The 17,183-nt window shown below is 33.7% G+C and overlaps 1 protein-coding gene across 1 annotated transcript in view; it reads right to left on the minus strand.

The window, feature by feature from the left end:
• Positions 1–17,183, minus strand: part of LOC136033902 (DNA primase small subunit-like) — a 34,796-nt gene that overhangs the window by 16,263 nt on the left and 1,350 nt on the right. The window contains exons 2-4 of the mRNA XM_065714906.1: positions 11,163–11,319; positions 7,778–7,959; positions 3,650–3,848 (exon numbers count right to left, since the gene is read on the minus strand). Coding sequence (XP_065570978.1) covers positions 3,650–3,848; positions 7,778–7,959; positions 11,163–11,319 — 538 coding nt within the window. The remainder of the gene's footprint in view (positions 1–3,649; positions 3,849–7,777; positions 7,960–11,162; positions 11,320–17,183) is intronic.

The raw sequence follows: 17,183 nt of genomic DNA on the forward strand, positions 1-17,183 counted from the left end.
CTAAAAATAACCAAGAGTTTTGACAATCAAAAGCATGAATATTTTTTTATTATTTATTTCTCATTGTTTTATATGAACGGAAATACCTTAAATGAATAGAGGGCTAACAACAAAAATTTAACAAAAGCTTCAACATAAATTCAAAATGATAGTCAAAAATGGGAGATTCATATAGAAACAGAAGAAATCCCATGAAAAATCTCATTCTCTATGACCCTGATATAACTTTAGTGCTGGGATTCTCAAGACATTTTGACTATGACAGGGTAATGTTCACCAAGAAAGAAAGACTGAATACCAGTACACGTAGAACGAGGGGCGGGGGCAATGACAAGTAACGGTTTTAGGCCCCATAAACGGGAGGGACAAGGTATACACAAATAATGTCTTAGTGAATTAACAACCTTAACAGGAGCGCCAAAATATAAAATAACAGGAACTTTATGTCAGGTTTCCAAAAAATGAGGGGGGCACTCCCCCCCCTACTCTGGACAAGAGTCACCACTGGTAGTGACTCCAGATCCCCGAAAGATTAAAGCCTAAAACTACGCTTTTCACGTGTTTTCAAACCTCTTCCCCTAAGACTACTCTTCCCCAAAGTGGACCTTTGTCCACTTAAGAAAAACAAAAGGTAAATTATTCCATAAATTGTCTCTTCGTCTGTTCCTCTTTGAAACGTATTATAACATGAAATTTTTGTTTTACGTGACTTAGTCAGCGTTGTTATAAGGATAAAATAAACTGGGTATGAGTGAAGTTCACTTGCGATGCCACTAGGCCCGCCACTGCTATTTCGTTTTTTATGTAATAACAAAACATAGGTAGGAAGAGCACACTCTTATTCCAGTGCTTGATAGTAATTACTACCATACGAACCTTTATTTAAAAAAAGGATAGAGATCCTTCAGAGCCATTACTGGCGCATAGGATGTCAAATCGACGTTTCAGTTGCTAAGTCTTTTCACAGGGACAGGTAGCAAGCCTGTCTCCCAGTGAGCATATATCATTCAACTACGAATTTTAAGTTTAAAATATTTTTATCACTGAAAAAAGCTCCCTATAAAATACTAAAAACTTTATTTGAGCTCACCTATAAAAATTGATTTGATTAAAACTTAAATGCAATAAAACATAAAATTAAAATAAGACAGCCGATCTAATGAACCTTTAAGCTCAGTCTAGAAAAGGATATCAATCCCAATCAGATAAAATGTCACATTACACCAATCTTGGGTTACTGCACAGTAGAAGTATATACTAGTAGCGAAATGTTTCTCCAAACATGGCACACATTTCATAGCGCGTAATTCGGAAAGTTTCCGGACAGCCAGAGCAATAGATTCAGTTGCTACTTGGCATTCAATCAGATCGACACTGGACATTTGTCATTGCGTCTGTGCGAAGGCGGGGTGATGAAGTGATTTAGCGTGCGTGGTTTTAGACGTATTGTCAAAAATTTTCAATGAAGAATATAGGACTTTTGGCAATTGTATGTCACTTCTACTGTGGGTTACTGCAACCAAATTACTGAGGTTGTTTGCATTACAAACATCATACATAAAAGAAACACATATGCGACAGAATCTTTCGAAGAGGGGGTTCATTCATAAAAAAACATTCATTCGATTTTTTGTTAGGTTTTTTAGAGGTATTGGAAGGTACAGTGATGACAGTGGCAAAATATGGCTCTGAAGCATGGGCGCTCCCAAAAGCGGATGAATGGGCGCTCCCAAAAGCGACGAAGATTTACTAGATGCTTTTAGGAGAAATTGTCTTCTGATTCTTCTGGGTACCCGGCTGACTGACCGTATTTCAAACAGTAGGTTGTACGAAAAATGTGTTTCAATCCCGCTTTCTAGGGCTATAATGAAAGAAAGGTTGGGATGGCTAGGGCATGTTCTGCGGATGAAGGATAATAGATTGCCGAAGGTTGTCCTTTTTGGCCAACCGTCTATGGCTAAACGGAAAGCAGGTCGTCCTCGTCTGGGGTGGGAGGATGTCATGAAGAAAGATTTAAAGGAAATTGGAACTTCCTGGGAGGGTGTAAAGAGGGAGGCTTTGAATAGATTGAGATGGAGGAGTGTGGCTGTGTTGGCCTCAGGCAGCTTGGTGCTGCGGTGAGTTGATAGTAGTAGTAGTAGTATTGAAATCATAGGAAATTAATTTTTTGAAATTGAAAGAAAATAAACTAAAGATAACCTTTTAATAGTCAAGAGCAGAATAGCAGCTAACTTTCACATGGCTTCGGATCTCAAAACAGAAACTTCTTTTTTGTTTGTCAAAGTTGACGTTCACCTTCTAGTAATGTATCTCAGATGAGATTTACATCTATGCTGCCCTGATACTGTTTCTAGCAGCGACGAAGTTGCATAGAATTTAAACACCAGGAATTCCCCCCCCCTCTTCTCTTTCTGAATCCAGCTTTACCAACAAAATGCTTCGGCAATCTTAAAATCACTTCCACGTAGGAAATTGAAAGAAAAAATATTGAACTTTTCTTTGCTACTTTCATTTTCCTTAACGTATTCGAAAGAGAGGTAAGCGTGGAAAGCAGTCACAGATACCCCCCCCCCCCGTGATTTCTAAAATTACACGGATGTCATTTCTTTTACCCAAAGAGGTTGATCCCTCTTAAAAAATGAGCTAAACATCAATTAGGTCTCATTCGCGGCCGTAACGCACATTCAGTCCAGTCGTATTAATTACGAAAAAAAAAACAAAAAAAAAAAAACAATAGAAGCAGGCAAAAAAAAATGATTTTAAGTTGAATTGAAAAATTTATACACAGTGCCTTATTCTAAACTAGATAAACACAATATGGACAAACACAATAATATAGAAAAAGCCTTAAACAGAGAAAAGCTTCTTAATGGAATATTGATAATATTGAAAATGTAGGTAAAACTTGCATGTATTTTAAATGCATATTGTTTACATTTGTACAGTTTTTCCTTCATATATTAAGAATTTTTATTGCAAAAAAAAACGTCAGTCTGAATGGACCTGTAGCATATGAACTGTTGCCTCAATGGCCAGAGTCGTCTATAGGGTAAGTGGCCAATTTCCAAGGAACGAGCCTTAAAGGGATTCTCTCAATTTTTCACTTTTCTTATTTTTTTTGTGCAAAAATTACGTAATGAATCTAAAAATTTTTTCGTTTATTTGAAACACTTTTCTTTATTTCTGGATATTTTACGACTCCCTTTTCCCACCTAATAGAACATTGACCCTCAAAATCGGTCCACTGCCAAAATGTTCGAAAACAATTTATCCATTAGTTTACAACCCAAACATATAATTGAAGGTGAGGGTCACGCCGGCCACGGGAATGCTGCACGCAGTTTTTTCACCTTTACACAACGAGCTCCTGTTACGACCTATCGAGTTTTTTGGTATCATTACCGTGGGGGTACCATCACAAAGGGGTAAAAATCAGAAAGAGATATAAATAGAAATTTTTCCCTTAAGGTTATTCTTGACTCTCGACAGCCCAGTCTCTGACTCAGCTGATATGTCTTTTGAACACATCTCTTTGAAAAATCAAAAGTTTTTGTCCTTTTTTCCAAAGCATTAAATCCTTTTCACACTGATCTATTGCCTTTTAAGGAATTTCTTTCTTTTAGAAAAGTGAATAAATAATAATGCTTACGCTACAAAAGGATGTAGTCTCAAAGAGTTAAGACTTATTTTTTTATTTTGATTAGCTCCACCTCTAAGAAGCTGAAGATATTCGGCAACAGCTGCACGCGCTGTTACTGACATCTTCAAGGCAATTTCATCAGCTACCCAACAATGAACACCACGCCGACCAGAATATACCCATAGGATATGCTGAAACCCGAAATCATCTGAAAGAAGAAAGAATAATAAAAAATGTGAATTATTAATTAAGGCTGCTAGTTGGAACCTATTTACTTGTCATTGCCACACTATGAAAAAAAAGCTTATGGCAGAAGTAGATATTGTAATATATTACAAAATATTGGTTTTACCAGAAAGCAGAAAACCAGAAAAATGCATTTCTAATTTTAGATTATTATTATTAGTGACCGGCTATTTATAAGAATTAAGTCTTTTACGACTCGAAGAAAAGACAAAACATTTAGATATGGAAAGCACCAATTTCCGAAATTTTCTGCAAGCGAGAAAAGGACATATTTTTAAAACCAAACGCCTAAGTTTATTAAGAACCCAAATGAGATACGTGAAATGACATCAATCAATCGAACATGAAGAGTTTAAGCGAATAAGCTCTAAGTTCTAGTTTGGAAAAAAAAAAGTTACACATCACCTTTTCTATTACCGTGGCCAAACTTTAGGGTTAAACCAAATATCTTTGAACAATTTATAAAACAAATAATGCAATTCCAACCATTCTTCCTGTGCCGGTTCTTTGTGGGGAGATATTACGGGCTTCTATTTTCGAAAACATCCAGTTTTTAGAATCGATATACGTGGCTTCGGTTAGCTGAAATCAACGAAACTCAATGTTTCTACCCACAAAATTTCTGAAACATTCTACCCATGGGAAATTTAAATAATCCCAGATTTTCACCTGTATTTGGAGCCTAGAAATATAAGATCTTTGAGTTGAACTTAAACATCCTATGTAGTTGGGCAAATTCTAGAAGCCAGAATTGTCGGTTTCTTAAAGAATTCACACAACCCTACGATGACATAGAGCAATCGAAAGAGTTACATAGGGGCATACTTAAGTTAGATTTCGTAAGGGAAGACAAACTGACACATTTTAAATAAATACTGTTCATTAAATCCATTTAAGGGTCATTCTCAAACATATCGTCAAGTCCAAACGAGAGAGCTTGTCTTGCCCTTTTCAAAAATATGCTAGAAGTGAGAAAGACTTTTTGATGGATATTTAACCACTGGTCAACTATTTACAGTGTCAAAACCTGGCCTGCTGCTGCTTCTACCTACTGTAAGCTAAGATTTTGCTTGGTCTCCAATTCCTAACTATAATCACTAATAAGATTGACTCACAGCCCTTGTCATTTTGATGCACAAACTTTATGCTAGTTTGATCACTTAGTCCGCTTTCCTGCAAAAATATTTTTCGCTTTAAGTCTTCAGACATTTATTATGGCCACTTGCGACTATTTCAACTTCCGCCATTTTCAAATCTGTTTACTCAAATTTATATTATAAACTAACTTTGTTCATACCCCTAATTTTAACCATTGGTCATTAATCAAGAGGCAACCCTCTAGCGTTGTCAATAATAAGGAACCATGCATCTCCCATGTAGTAATTTTTATTCGTTTTTTTTCTCCGTCAATTCGTATAGAAGATGTAGTCGTAGAAAGTTGGGATGGGCTTATTCTTTTGAAAATAAAGTTTCTAGAGTTATTTTTAAGGGCAAAAAGTGATCGGAGAGTAACCAGTCCCTTTCTGTGCCGTTTTTTTTTGCTACCAGTTCCACCATAGCCCTGCATGATATCATATCAAAATTTTGAGATATTCATTTTGTTCAGAAAAGTCGAAAGGTACAAGAAATATGTCTGGGGTGACAAGACCCCCAAAGCCTCTGGGACAAGGACCGTAAACTGTGCAAACTACCAGGTGCTTCAAGATAGGTTTTATAGTGGTAAAAGAGAGCCATGTCTGATCTTGGGAGCCCGATTAGCCAGAAACTTTTAGGAGCCATTCCCCGGGTAAAGAGGAAAACACATTTTGTTGTTAGGAGGGTGGATCTAAGGGCCAGGATATAGGTCAAATTTTTGTTATCCCTGATCAGTTTAAAACTTACGCCGTAAGGCCTTGAGGCAAGAGGAGCCTTATATATAAAAAAAAATACAAATCAAGAATATTGGTTAAGAAATTAGAAACAAAGTAAGTCTTCCCATAAAAGATGCCTTAGGTCATTTTAGTTGGAGCACAAACCTCCTCCCCAAATGGGGTAAAACAAACTTCTTCCCTGATTGACCTGACAATTTCAAGGATGGTCTAAGTCCATAAAGACCAAATATTTTTGTTTCAAGTGGGATGGGTGATAGGAGGCCCGCAAATACGCAAGCAGCCTTGTTGTCTCTTGTCAATTTTAAACTTGCAGCCGTAAGTTTCCATGTCAAGAGGAGTCTAACATAAAAAAAATTAGATTGAGGGCATGGTCTACCCAAAAATTAGGCCCAAAAAGGACCAACAACTGCTGTTCATCTCACAACATATATCCTTAAATCCTTGGGCCAAAAGGACCATAATGTATAAGAAAAAAAAATGGGAGAACAGAATGTAGGTTCCACCGAAAAGGGTCAATTTTTTCTTGTCTGAACGGCGTGACACAACCATGAGTCCCTGAACAAAATAAACCCTCATGCACAAAAATTAGATTGGGGGCATGCGTTCCAGAAACTGGGCCAGAAAATATTGTTTCCGAATGGCTTGATGCTTGTTTCTGAAGGTCTGTATATATATATACATACATACATATATATATATATATATATATATATATATATATATATATATATATATATATATATATATATATATATATATATATATATATATATATATATATATATATATATATATATTTATATATATATTTATATATAAATTAGGCCAAAGGGCTAACAACTTTTTCGGACAACTTGGAATTTAAACCCTTGTCAAACGTAATAGAACAATTTTAATTCCAGAACGGAGTCCCCCTCAAAATTTTCAACCAAAAAAGGACCCAATTTTTTAATTTGTCTGAAATTTTCAAGGATTACCAAGCCTCAGGGGACCTAATTTGTTCGTTAGAGGGGGAGGATGTCAGAAGCTTTGGAAAATAGCAAAACAGCTTAGAGTACCTGATCAGTTTTAATTTACAGCCCTAAGTCCCTAGACCAAAATGAAGCTAATATAAAAAGGGATCTTACTTTGGGGGCATGGTCTTCTAAATATGGGGCTGGAAAAGGCCTGTAAACTAAATTTTTCTAACTGACTCAAAAAATAAGTCTTTGGGCGAAGAGAACTCTAATGAATGAGAACAAAAATAGGAAACAAAAATATTGCTCACCTGGAAAAGGGCAAAGTTGTCTTATTTTTTTAAATAGCCGGAGATACTTACACCCGTAAGTCCCTGGGTCAAGGGACTTTAACAAAAAAAAAAGCTTTTATCTTCTGATTCAAACTTTACAGTACCTCAACTAACAAAAAAGGAAAGAGTCAAAGAGAGGTGAGCAGAAAATTAAAAAAATGTGCTAAACCCTGCTAGAGTTGTAAGAAGATTATTTTGCGAGGAGGAACTAGACACAGCACAAAAAAGACCGAAAAATCATAAGGCCTAAGGTGTTAGTACTGTCATGAAATATTTTTGGAATTTGATGGCTGTGAAGCTAGTGATAAATTACTGAAAAGTAGGAACATGTCTTTTGGAACATGGGAAGTACCTAGTAATTTTAAGAAGACTTTAATTAGACCCTTTATAAGAGAGGTGATAAGAGTGAGTGCAGTAATTACAGAGGAATTAGCTTGATTTGTGTAAGAGGAAAAAATACAATGGTTCTCATTAGACAAAGAGATGGTGTAGTATAAAGCTTTATGAGAAAGATAGTGTGGTTTTACGATGGGGAGAAGACATGTCAACCAAATTGTTACTCTTGGATTAATTAACTGAAAAAATAAACGGTTAAAATTTTTAATAAAGACAGTGAAAGTAACACACTATTATCTATTTTTTGTTCTTTCTTAAATTATTTTAAATTGAAGAAATTATATTTAAAAGGAATTCGTTTTGCCCTTGATTTTGATGAAAACAAAACTTACTTACTTCTGAGGGCAATATCCAGTACTTTGGTAGCTACAACCATAAACTTCCAACATTTGCTGCATATATCTGCACCAGAGCAACAGGTTCGAACCTCGTCATAATCCGTCATATCTATATCAAAAACTAGCTCCTTTTCCTGAGGCTGAAATTGACCAGCAGAAGCCATTCGATTGTCTTTAGGCCTTAAAAAAATAAAAAATATAAGCAAAAATGGATCATACCAGCACACAAAGTGGTTGGAGGATTCCTATTATCTTGGTCTAAAAGGCCTAAAATCTGTCTTTTTTATCTTGCAAAACCACGTTGAAAAAATCCTAAGAAACTCAAGGTAGGCAACCCCTTCCCTACCACTCAAATTAGGTGTGTAAACAGAAAGCATTTTAGAGAGGGGCAAAATGAAAACAACAACAACAAACAAACATACCAATTATATAAGAAATACAGGAGATTATATTGAAAATCTAAAACTAAGTTGAAATTTGGGAGAGGAGGCAATTTCCAGGGTATCAACTAGTGCACGTCCTAATCTATCCAATATACATGGTGTTCAGAAAGTTCAAATATGTCTTTTCAGATGAAATCATATATATATATCAGATATATGAAATTTTCTATATGAAATCATATAGAAATCATATATATATATATATATATATATATATATATATATATATATATATATATATATATATATATATTCATATATATATATATATATATATATATATATATATATATATATATACGTATCATATTGTGTTGGGTTGGGTTGTTGCCTCTGAATTATTTGTCTTTAAAGTTTTTATTGTTTGGTAAATGACGACTTATACTTATTGACGACACGACTGCCTGTCCATGGATTATTCTTTATGGCTGTTTGACCTATGTGATTGTATGGATGAGTAGGGTTAAGGCCACATTCAAGTGCTGAACTATATTAATCACTAATGTAGGAAAACAGTCTTCCTTTTCTCCTTCTGTCTTCCCTTTTTTTTAATGTGTTAGTGCTGTTGCATTGGTGATTTCTCTGTTCATTATATATATATATATATATATATATATATATATATATATATATATATATATATATATATATATATATATATATATATATATATATATATATATACATTTCGGAGTATCAGCAAAACCCCCCAAAAAATTAGTGACATCACCAAAAATGCAGTAAGGCTTTTTCCTGATAGTAAAAATTCAACATTACTAATATTATCATGCGATTTTATTATTACAAGGTCCAAGATTGACAGGGCTGAATTAACCTGTAAACGACTTGAACTTTGAATATGCTGATGCACATAATAATCTTGCAAAGTTTGTAGGAATTAATTTCCACACGATTCATCGAAAACTTGTGTTGGGTTGGAACTCCAATCAATAGAGGGTAGGTTAAAGTCACCAATTAATAGAAATTTAAAGAAACTAATTAGTCACCAATTAAAGAAACCAAAGAAAAATACTGCAGCATCTTTTAATTATCAACTAAAGACAATTAATTAACACTAGAATTACAATAAAGTGTTAAAATTCTAAAAGAACTTTTGGACTTGGACAACTTAACATCAAAAGCTGAACGTTCATTTACATTTGAGGCGATAGGATCACTAACTTCCATATACTCCAATAGTGCATGAACGTGAATAAAAATTCTACGATTATGGCTACTATTTACAATGGGACTACTCCATCAATGTATGGGATATACGCCAATACAATGGGATATACTCCAACAGTGTATGAACATAAAAAAAATTCTACGATTATAGTTATTATTTACAATGGGATTAAAATCACACACTTGCTGGATCTTCAGTAAATCCTTGCAAGATAAGATTTTGTTGCCTTATAACAAATTGGTTTAAGCTGCTGTCAGAAGCCAGCTTCCGACTGACATTATACTCAAGCTTTTGGCTTTCTTAGGGCATCAAATTAAGTATTGCCATAGCGTGAAATATATATTTTCACGTCCTGAGCTGAACATCTGTGGCCGAATATTTCTCAATGCTTGTTAATCTGTCATTAAAAGTTTTCAGCAGCTTATTAAATTTATCCCGAATCCTCTTTTTTTAATGTAATAAAAGATGATCAGATCTAGTTTTTAAGAGGATTCGATACCTTATATATCATTTTGTGAGCCTCAAAGTCGACTGTCTGTCTCAAAGGCAAAGGGTACATTAGCGAATCCTCTCAGAGGAATACTTATCATTGAAACCTATAGAGAATTTGTGATTTGATTATGAAACTTTATTGAAAAGACAATGGAATTGTTTCGGCAAAGTTTTCAATCAAAGTGGGTTGTACCACAGAAAATTCGAAGAGCTGTCAAACTGATCAAATGACATTTCTTTTGACGTAATTTTTGGCATTTTCCTAACAGGTATACTAGAACGTTTTTAGGGACGATCCTTTCCTGAATATAAAAAAGAAAATTCTGCTCTGTCTGATAAAAAAAAATACATACACTTCCTGATGATATAAGTTTTTCTGAAACTGAACATCTCTATCTCCAGCACAAAACAAGAGAAGTTACTTGGTTTTTCTAAGATTTCTAAGAAAGTAGATGTGGGCTTTTAGTTTTCTGCTGTTTATTCGGATCGCTTATCCCAGCTCTACAAGTTATGGCAAGACCACCCAATCAATCTTAACAGATTGGCCACAGAAACTAATAAAGTTTATAATGAACAAGATTCTGGTTGATTCTTTATGGCATTGAATACCCTTAATAATACCCTCTATTTCTGGTGCAGATAGACTAGGTGCATTATAATAAATAGATATTAAATTTTTAGCGATTTTTTATATTTTATAAATCAACAGGATTAATTGTTATAAATACAAAAATACTTCATGTTAACAATTTTCACAGTTCTTTCTCATGTATTTCCTATTATTTGACAAAAAGATTCATTAAACAAACATAAAATTAAGAAAATTAACACGGATACAGGTCGTATTCAATAAATTTGTATGGTAATCCAAAAGAAAAATAAGCAAATAGCAGTACACTGGAAAAATAAGTCCAGAATCAGTGAGCATCAAGTTGAGCCATAAACCAACCACAGAAGTGAAATATTTTCAAATTAGAGCCACTACTACGCAGAATAAGGAAAATAAGTAAAAGGCAAGTGTAATGACATCACCATTCAGTTACTCCACAAGCAGTCTCACACAAAATTTATTGATTTGAAGGGGGAAGATACTTTTATTTAGATATTTTTCAGCTAATAATTAGCTGAAAAGCATATATTTCATGTAATTTTTCAAAGTTAGGGGGCTATGGGTTCCTGTTCACAAGACGTAATTCGTAATTTTTGGCTTGGATACTCTTAAGTCTAAGATTGCATTTACAAAACATTGTAAACTACACCTGAAGTTGTAGATTGCTCCGATGTCGATCTTATGTGGAACTCTACCAATTACAGTTTCTTCCCAGTCTTCTTCATCTTGGAATGACATGTACCGGATGTAGACATCATCTGCGAGTGTAAATGAAAATTCTCGAAACGGAAAATTTGTCTTGATTTCTAAAATAGAATATTACAATTAGAGGCTGACATCCTTTATAATTACAAAATGAAAACTATCGCCTCCTAGATTTGCTTGATAAGGAATGGCTGATCAAGTTTTAAACCAAAAAGCTAGAAACGTCCTATGCATATATTTGCTTTGGTAAGGAAAGAGCTTTGGCCTAATTTTCAAACTTCTATAATAGGCAACTGATTCAGCTAAAAGAGAAGCCATGGAGCCTCTATTATTGAATGGGACCTTTGATTGACTTGATGAAAACATTTAACCTAATGAGGCACACTATACTTCTGGATATACTATCTGAAGAAATTGGTATTTAACCTTTTTGATAAGAATTGCTGCTAGCTTCCCCATTAATGGGAAGCAAGAAACTAGACGCCAGGATAAAGTTTCTGATAACCTACAGATTAAATGTGGCATGCCAAATTTACCTTTTTGGGGCCGATTTTGTGTCACGCTGTGGTAAACAAATTGGCAGCATGATATTCAGATTGGTAGAAATATATAGGTGAGCTGTCCTTGCTAGAGATACATTCTAGAGTCCAGCATGCGTCTTAAGGTATCTCAAAGGGTTTATAAAATATAGCTGCTTGGTTTTCTTATAGCTTTAGACTTTTGATAGGAAAAAACAAGACAATAATATGCTACTAAAGATAGAAACTTACTTCATAGAAACACCTCCTTTGTATCTACAAAATTTAATTCATCCCTCCCTAGAGCATTGTTTCCCAGTATGGCGTTTTGTCTGACATCCAAGAACCTAACCTGTTGATTGAAGTCAGTTTAGGGTCTTATTTGTTTCATCTATGAACCCTGAAGTTCCTTATCTGAGGTAGCTTAGGGATTTTAATCTTAAAATTTTATTTAATTGCCATCAAAATCCCTACAAAAGCTTTCCCCTGCCAAGTGCCAGCACCTTTTTTAAAACTACCCTCAATTGACTGGTAACACGCAAGTTATGAATGTAGTTTCATTGTCATATTTGTAAAATGTCATAACTGTGCAGCATAAGCTGAATTATATCATGTGATTTTGTAGCTTGTGTGAACGGGATACTGAACTGATTGAATAAGTTTTACTTTGTTTGTATTTTGTTTTTGGCATATCAAGCATTCTGATGAAAAGGAATTTGCGTTTGTCTCAATTCTTGTATAGTTGTATAACAGAATTTAAATTTTGTGAATTATTGATTTAAAAAGGTCAACACTGCTGGCATGCTTTTAAATTCAACCTCTAAATATGTCTTGTGTTTGCAATGTCTCAGAAAAGGAAATGCACCACCAGAAATTTGGATCAGATCTCAATGAAAATTATACTGATAAATCTAGCTTCTCAGAAAAACCAAAAGATCCACTTTGATCACCATCTTCCCTTCTGATCTTTTAAACTGAAACAATTTGTAAGATTTCAATCTAGTAATGCCTGAAGAAGCAGCTTTGAGTAGTTCTGAATGACACAGTGTCAGCAAATGAAAACTCATCATATCTAAATTATCTTCAAACCTCAAATGTAAAAAAAGCTTATTTCTCACAAAACATGTTCTTTCAAACTTGAAAGTCGAAAGTACAACTTGAAAGTTTAATTAAAGGAGAAGAAAAAAGCAAAACAAAAACCATAATATTAACAGAAATATTTTTGCTAAAGCTGTTTCAGAAGGCCTCAAAATTTCAAGTTTCTTTTTTAATTTAAATAAGGAACAAAGTGAATAGCAATAATGAAAATCAAACAACAAAGGAATAACATTTTAGGCCCTTCAAGGCCAAAATTAGTAACTGAATAAAGGCATAGACGCTATAATTGGCAGGAAGTTTGAGAGAGCAGGTCTTGAAGACCGAAGTAATTGCTGTCCAGATTCTTGAGGACGGGGGAGGTTGAAATTATGCTTAAAAGGTTTCAAACAGTACTATTCTATCCATAATATATCTCTTTCAGCATATTTGAATCAGATTACATTTAATAAAACTTTTCTGAAAAAAATCAAAATTTCTAATAGTGCTTCAGAGAGAAAACCTGACAACATACAAAAAGCTAAAATATATCAATTTTTGAAGTACATTAGCTACCTAAGACCTTATAATAAAAGACAATCAAGGAAAATGAGGATGAATTTATTGTGGCTACAAGTGGAATGAATAAAATTTAACAGTATAGATACAACAAAAAAGGGCTCTAGAAAACTAGTTGAGCTAACAATGGGCCAGGGTCTAAATTGTGCCTGAGGAGAGGAGTTTAATACTTTTACAGAAATCCATTTCCTACCTCTAAGGCAAAGAAGAGTGCAAAGAAAAACAAGTCTAATTTGTCTCAAGTTTAGCATAAAAAAAACTTTTTCCTTCACTTTGATTTGAGTCTACTTTTATTTCATTCTAGAAAAAAACACTAATCCAGAGAGTTGAATAGAATTTTAAGCCCTCTTAAGCTTTTTTTGCTGTCAGATTTAATATGTATTTTCATGAAATCTTAAAAATCTCATAAAACGATATTTAGCAAAGATATGAAGGGAAAAAACTACATCAGGCCTCATTTGTACAGTATATCTGTTGCTAAAGGCTTCACTTTTATGACACAAGTTTGTTAAAAGCCAGTAAAGGTTAGTTCCTATTAGATAGGCATGGAGGAAGTAGATACTGGAACATATTTTAGGCTCTGTATCCATTCTTGAAGTTTTCATTCATGTAACTCAAATAGATTCCTAGATGGAAAAAAGAAAATTATATAGAATTTACAATCTATAGTTATACTAATGATTTACAACACTTTAAAAAACCCATTGTTTGGTGTTGGGTATATTGGCAATAAAACTTCTACAAAAGCCAAAATTTAAACAGTAAAAGGTAAAGAAATCTTAAACATGGTTGAACAAATGAGCTTTTTTCTCCAATTTCATTGTACAGGCATAGAAGGAAGGCTCCTTGAGGTACACCTGCAAGTGATGACTTTAAAATTTTTATTGAGGACAATGGGACATCCCAGTTAAAACACAACTCCTTCTGCTTTCAATCCCTGTCTACAATATGGTTGAATAGCTCCAGGGTATCTGACTGGATGGTTTTATTGGTGAGAGAGTTCTAAAGCAGAACTATTAAAAAATAATTTTCATCTCAAAGTAAAATCAAAGCGAATGATGCATAGTATATCTTACAAACTTTTACAGGAAAAAAAACCTCCCATAATATTTCTCCAGATTTTTTTTCTCAATTCTTGGTTGTATAGTTTGTAAATATATTCTGTTATAAACTTGTACAATACATAAGAGAGAAAAAATAGAAAAAAAATTGTTTACTTCACAGCACCATAATTGGTTATTAATAATAATAATAAAACAATTTTATTTTCAAATGCCTCTCATGGTCATGCTGATCAGCAGCAGTTCTTGTCATGAAAAAGCACTAAACATACAAAATATATGAAAATCACAGCCATAGCCATTGTCATACAAAATTATACATTGATTTGAAATATCACAGATTCAAACTAAACAGTCAAACAAACAAAAAGAACAGTCAAACAAACAAAAAGAATAATAAACTAAAAATAAATATATACAATTATTGACAAGTGGGTGCAGAATTGAAAATCTTGATGAACAAAATTATTAAAATGAGTTTTATTTTTTAAGGATTGGACACTCCAGGCTCAATTATGCTGATGATATTTTAAATTTAAGTAAAGCTGTATTGTCTATTGAGGGGAATTTTTATATGCTTAGTAGGGAGTATGCCAAAATCAGTATAGAGTCTAATGCCTTGAAGTGAGAGGAGGTTCTTGCTTTCAGTAAGCCTATAGGTAATTTTGACTGCAAAAAACTAGGTAATCAGAATATTTGATTATCTACTTGCATTGAATACCTTGGTCTTCTAATAGGACAAAGTGTGAAATGAACATGGCCACTCCTTATCACACATCTATATGAGAAACTTAAAAATGCATATGGCATATCAGTCTGCAGTAATGCCTGCTATAGCAGGCATATTCTTGCCTTTCTGTAAAATACTTTCGTCATGCCTCATATCATTGCAGACTCTAATTTTGGAATATATTTACAACTACTGATGAAAAATTATCTGGTCTGTATTTTTTGTTTTTAAAGTTTATTTTATGTATACCCCTATGGGATAGAAACAAATATTTGGTTAAAGCTTATGGGTTAACTGAGCCATCACTAGCAACTGAAGAGAGTTGGGTTTGCTTTTTGTGTAAGATGGATAAGTCAAATAGCCTCTATCATGCTATGTGCCAGTAAATTATTTTTTTGTTATTATCTGCATCTTAATTGTATTAGCCTTTCATGTTATCCTATTCAAAACAGTACCTTTCCTTTGTGTGTTCTTTTTTCTTTTTTTTTCACTTTTCTTTACTCTATTTATGAACTTTGTATGTTCTTTTGGATAATAAAGGATTGACTGATTGATATTTGAAAAGAGCACAAAAGGACATATTCAGCAACATGTTCACATTCTACCTAGCTAAGTAATGAAACAAAACTTGACACTTACCAAAGTGCTACTAGCTTGGTGATTTGTCTTCTCAGAAGAAAGCACCATAAAGTTCTGACAACAACTCTAAAAAGTTCTAAAATACTCATCTATATCATTTCTAAAAGCACTTTACTTTACCCCTCCTAATGGTCAAATGTGTAGCCCAAATTAGGCTATGTAATCTCCACGAATTTTTCTATTGTTTGAGTTTGTCAGTGTTATATGTTTGCCATTAAATTTATTTTGGCTAGGATATAGATTTGGCCATAAAGGAGGAGGGGGTGTTGGTAAAGTAATGTGAATTGTTTTTAGGAATGATATAAGTAAGTAGGGTAAGATACCTAGTACTCGACTAGCTAATCTAACCTTTAACAGCTAAATCATTGTAAAACTTCTATCATACTACCTAGAAAGTGGATTGTTTTACCATTGAATGTGCCAAAATCTTCTTAACAAGTATGTGATTAGCTTGAATATTCTAACTATATACAACACTCACAATTTCAAACATATTGATAGACAACAACAGAGCCCAATCTTGGCCAAACACTTCAAGCTTGAACCTAATCTTACAAAATATTGTCTAATCTTTAGCACAGGATATTAAAGTTATAACAAAACATCCTAATCACAGACACAGTCAATCTTGAGTAGATTTAATCTAAAAAAAAAGTATTGTGAAATAGAACTATTGTACTTAGATAGGCTAGCTACAGAGGTAACTTCTGCATAAATTCAAATGTTTGAAAACCAGAAGTTTTCCAAGATTGTAGTCAGTCAGTCCCAACTAGTCTAGATTTGACCATCAGCAAATCCTAACTATCTAACCCTATACTCATAAGCTCAAAGATTTGGAGCATGTTGTATATGTATAGGAAAGATACTTTTTAATCATAACATTTGGTCAAGATTAAGCAGTGGGCAAGTACTGGGGGTCTTACCCAGGTGGTATAGCCCTAGGATTTTCAGTGGGAGAGCAAGAAGGGTCTTGGTAAAATTCTAGTTAATTGACTTCTTGCTATCTCAGAAATGGCTTAGGTTAGGAAAATGAAACTTTCAGGGATGGGTCTACAGGCTAAAGTATGTCCTGGGAAGGTATTTTGAAGTACCCACCTCTACTCCTTCTCTCTCTAGAGGGCTCTGAAATTTGCCTACATGACAGGTCTATACCTATTGAAATTCTGACAAAACAACATTTTGCCTTAATTTTCAGTTACCAGTTGCTTTTTCTCTGCCTTTAGTTCTGAAAGTTCAATTCCTGTTATTTGAGTAGAATTTTGAGCCATATTGATGTTTTTTTTCAGAATTTAGGAAATGTATATGCATATCTTTAAAACCTTATAAAATGGAATTGAGCAAAGTTATGAAACTGAAAGCAATTT

This window comes from Artemia franciscana, chromosome 12 (genome assembly GCF_032884065.1).
Source record: "Artemia franciscana chromosome 12, ASM3288406v1, whole genome shotgun sequence".
Classification (NCBI taxonomy): Eukaryota; Metazoa; Arthropoda; class Branchiopoda; order Anostraca; family Artemiidae; genus Artemia; species Artemia franciscana.